General features: G+C 61.5%; 1 protein-coding gene across 1 annotated transcript in view; it reads right to left on the bottom strand.

The window, feature by feature from the left end:
- Nucleotides 1-183: 183 nt before the first annotated feature.
- LOC103624402 (transcription factor p65) overlaps nucleotides 184-998 on the bottom strand; it is a gene marked incomplete at its 5' end in the record, with an annotated part of 1,332 nt that continues 517 nt past the window's right edge. The window contains 2 exons of the mRNA XM_017747255.1: nucleotides 184-337; nucleotides 956-990. Coding sequence (XP_017602744.1) covers nucleotides 199-337; nucleotides 956-990 — 174 coding nt within the window. The remainder of the gene's footprint in view (nucleotides 338-955; nucleotides 991-998) is intronic.

Genomic DNA, 998 nt, shown 5'->3' with positions numbered 1-998 from the left:
CCCAAGCCGTACTCACCCCCATGCTGCTCTGTTGGTGCTGCCCAGTATAAACCAGTATAGCCCAGTACACACCAGCGACACCCCCAGCAGCCCCAGGGACCCCCTCCAGGAACTTCCCAGTAACACCCAGTGCCCACCAGTCCCCCCAGACTCTTCCCAGTCCCACCCAGTGCCCTCCCAGTAACTCCCAGTGCCCTCCTAGTCCCTTCCCAGTCTGTCCCAGTCCCTCCCAGTGCTCCCAGTACCGTTGAAGGGGTTGTTATTGGTGCGGATCCGCTCGGCCACAGCCGCCTCCAGCTCCCGCTTCTTCACGCACTGAATCCCCAAATTCTGGAAACTGACCCCAAAATTCCAGGGGGTCAGGGCTCGACCTGGGTTTTGGGATCCCCCCCTCGGACACTCCGGGGCAGAGACCCCAAATTTTGGGGGTTCCCAGGGGTGCTGGGGGGGTTGTTCCCATATTTTGGGAGTCCCCCCCCCTATTTTGGTAGATACCATCTGCCCTGTGGGGGGCTTCCCCACATTTTGGGTGATACCATCTGCCCTGTGGGGGTCTTCCCCACATTTAGGGGGGGGGGTTCCCAATATTTTGGGAGATACCATCTGCCCTGGAGAGGGGTTCCCCATATTTAGGGGGGGTTCCCCAATATTTTGGGTCATCCCACCTGCCCCACAGGGGGGTCCCCCCTATTTTGGGTGATCCCACCTGCCCTGTAGTGGGGTTCCCCCATATTTTGGGAGATACCATCTGCCCTGGAGAGGGGTTCCCCATATTTAGGGGGGGTTCCCCCATATTTTGGGTGATCCCACCTGCCCTGTAGGGGGATCCCCCCTACTTTGGGTTATCCCACCTGCTCTTTTTGGAGGCTTCCCCCTTTTTTGGGTGCTCCCACCTGCCCTGCGGGGGTGTCCCCCCCGTTTTGGGGGTGCCCCCGGTTTTGGGGGGGGGGCCCACCTGTGGATGCTCGGCCCGGGGGGCGCGCCCGCCCCGTGCGAGC

Source organism: Corvus brachyrhynchos, unplaced genomic scaffold, assembly GCF_000691975.1.
Source record: "Corvus brachyrhynchos isolate BGI_N302 unplaced genomic scaffold, ASM69197v1 scaffold442, whole genome shotgun sequence".
NCBI lineage: Eukaryota > Metazoa > Chordata > Aves > Passeriformes > Corvidae > Corvus > Corvus brachyrhynchos.
The sequence above is the reverse complement of the archived record's forward strand: the minus strand, read 5'-3'. Positions and strand labels throughout refer to the sequence as shown.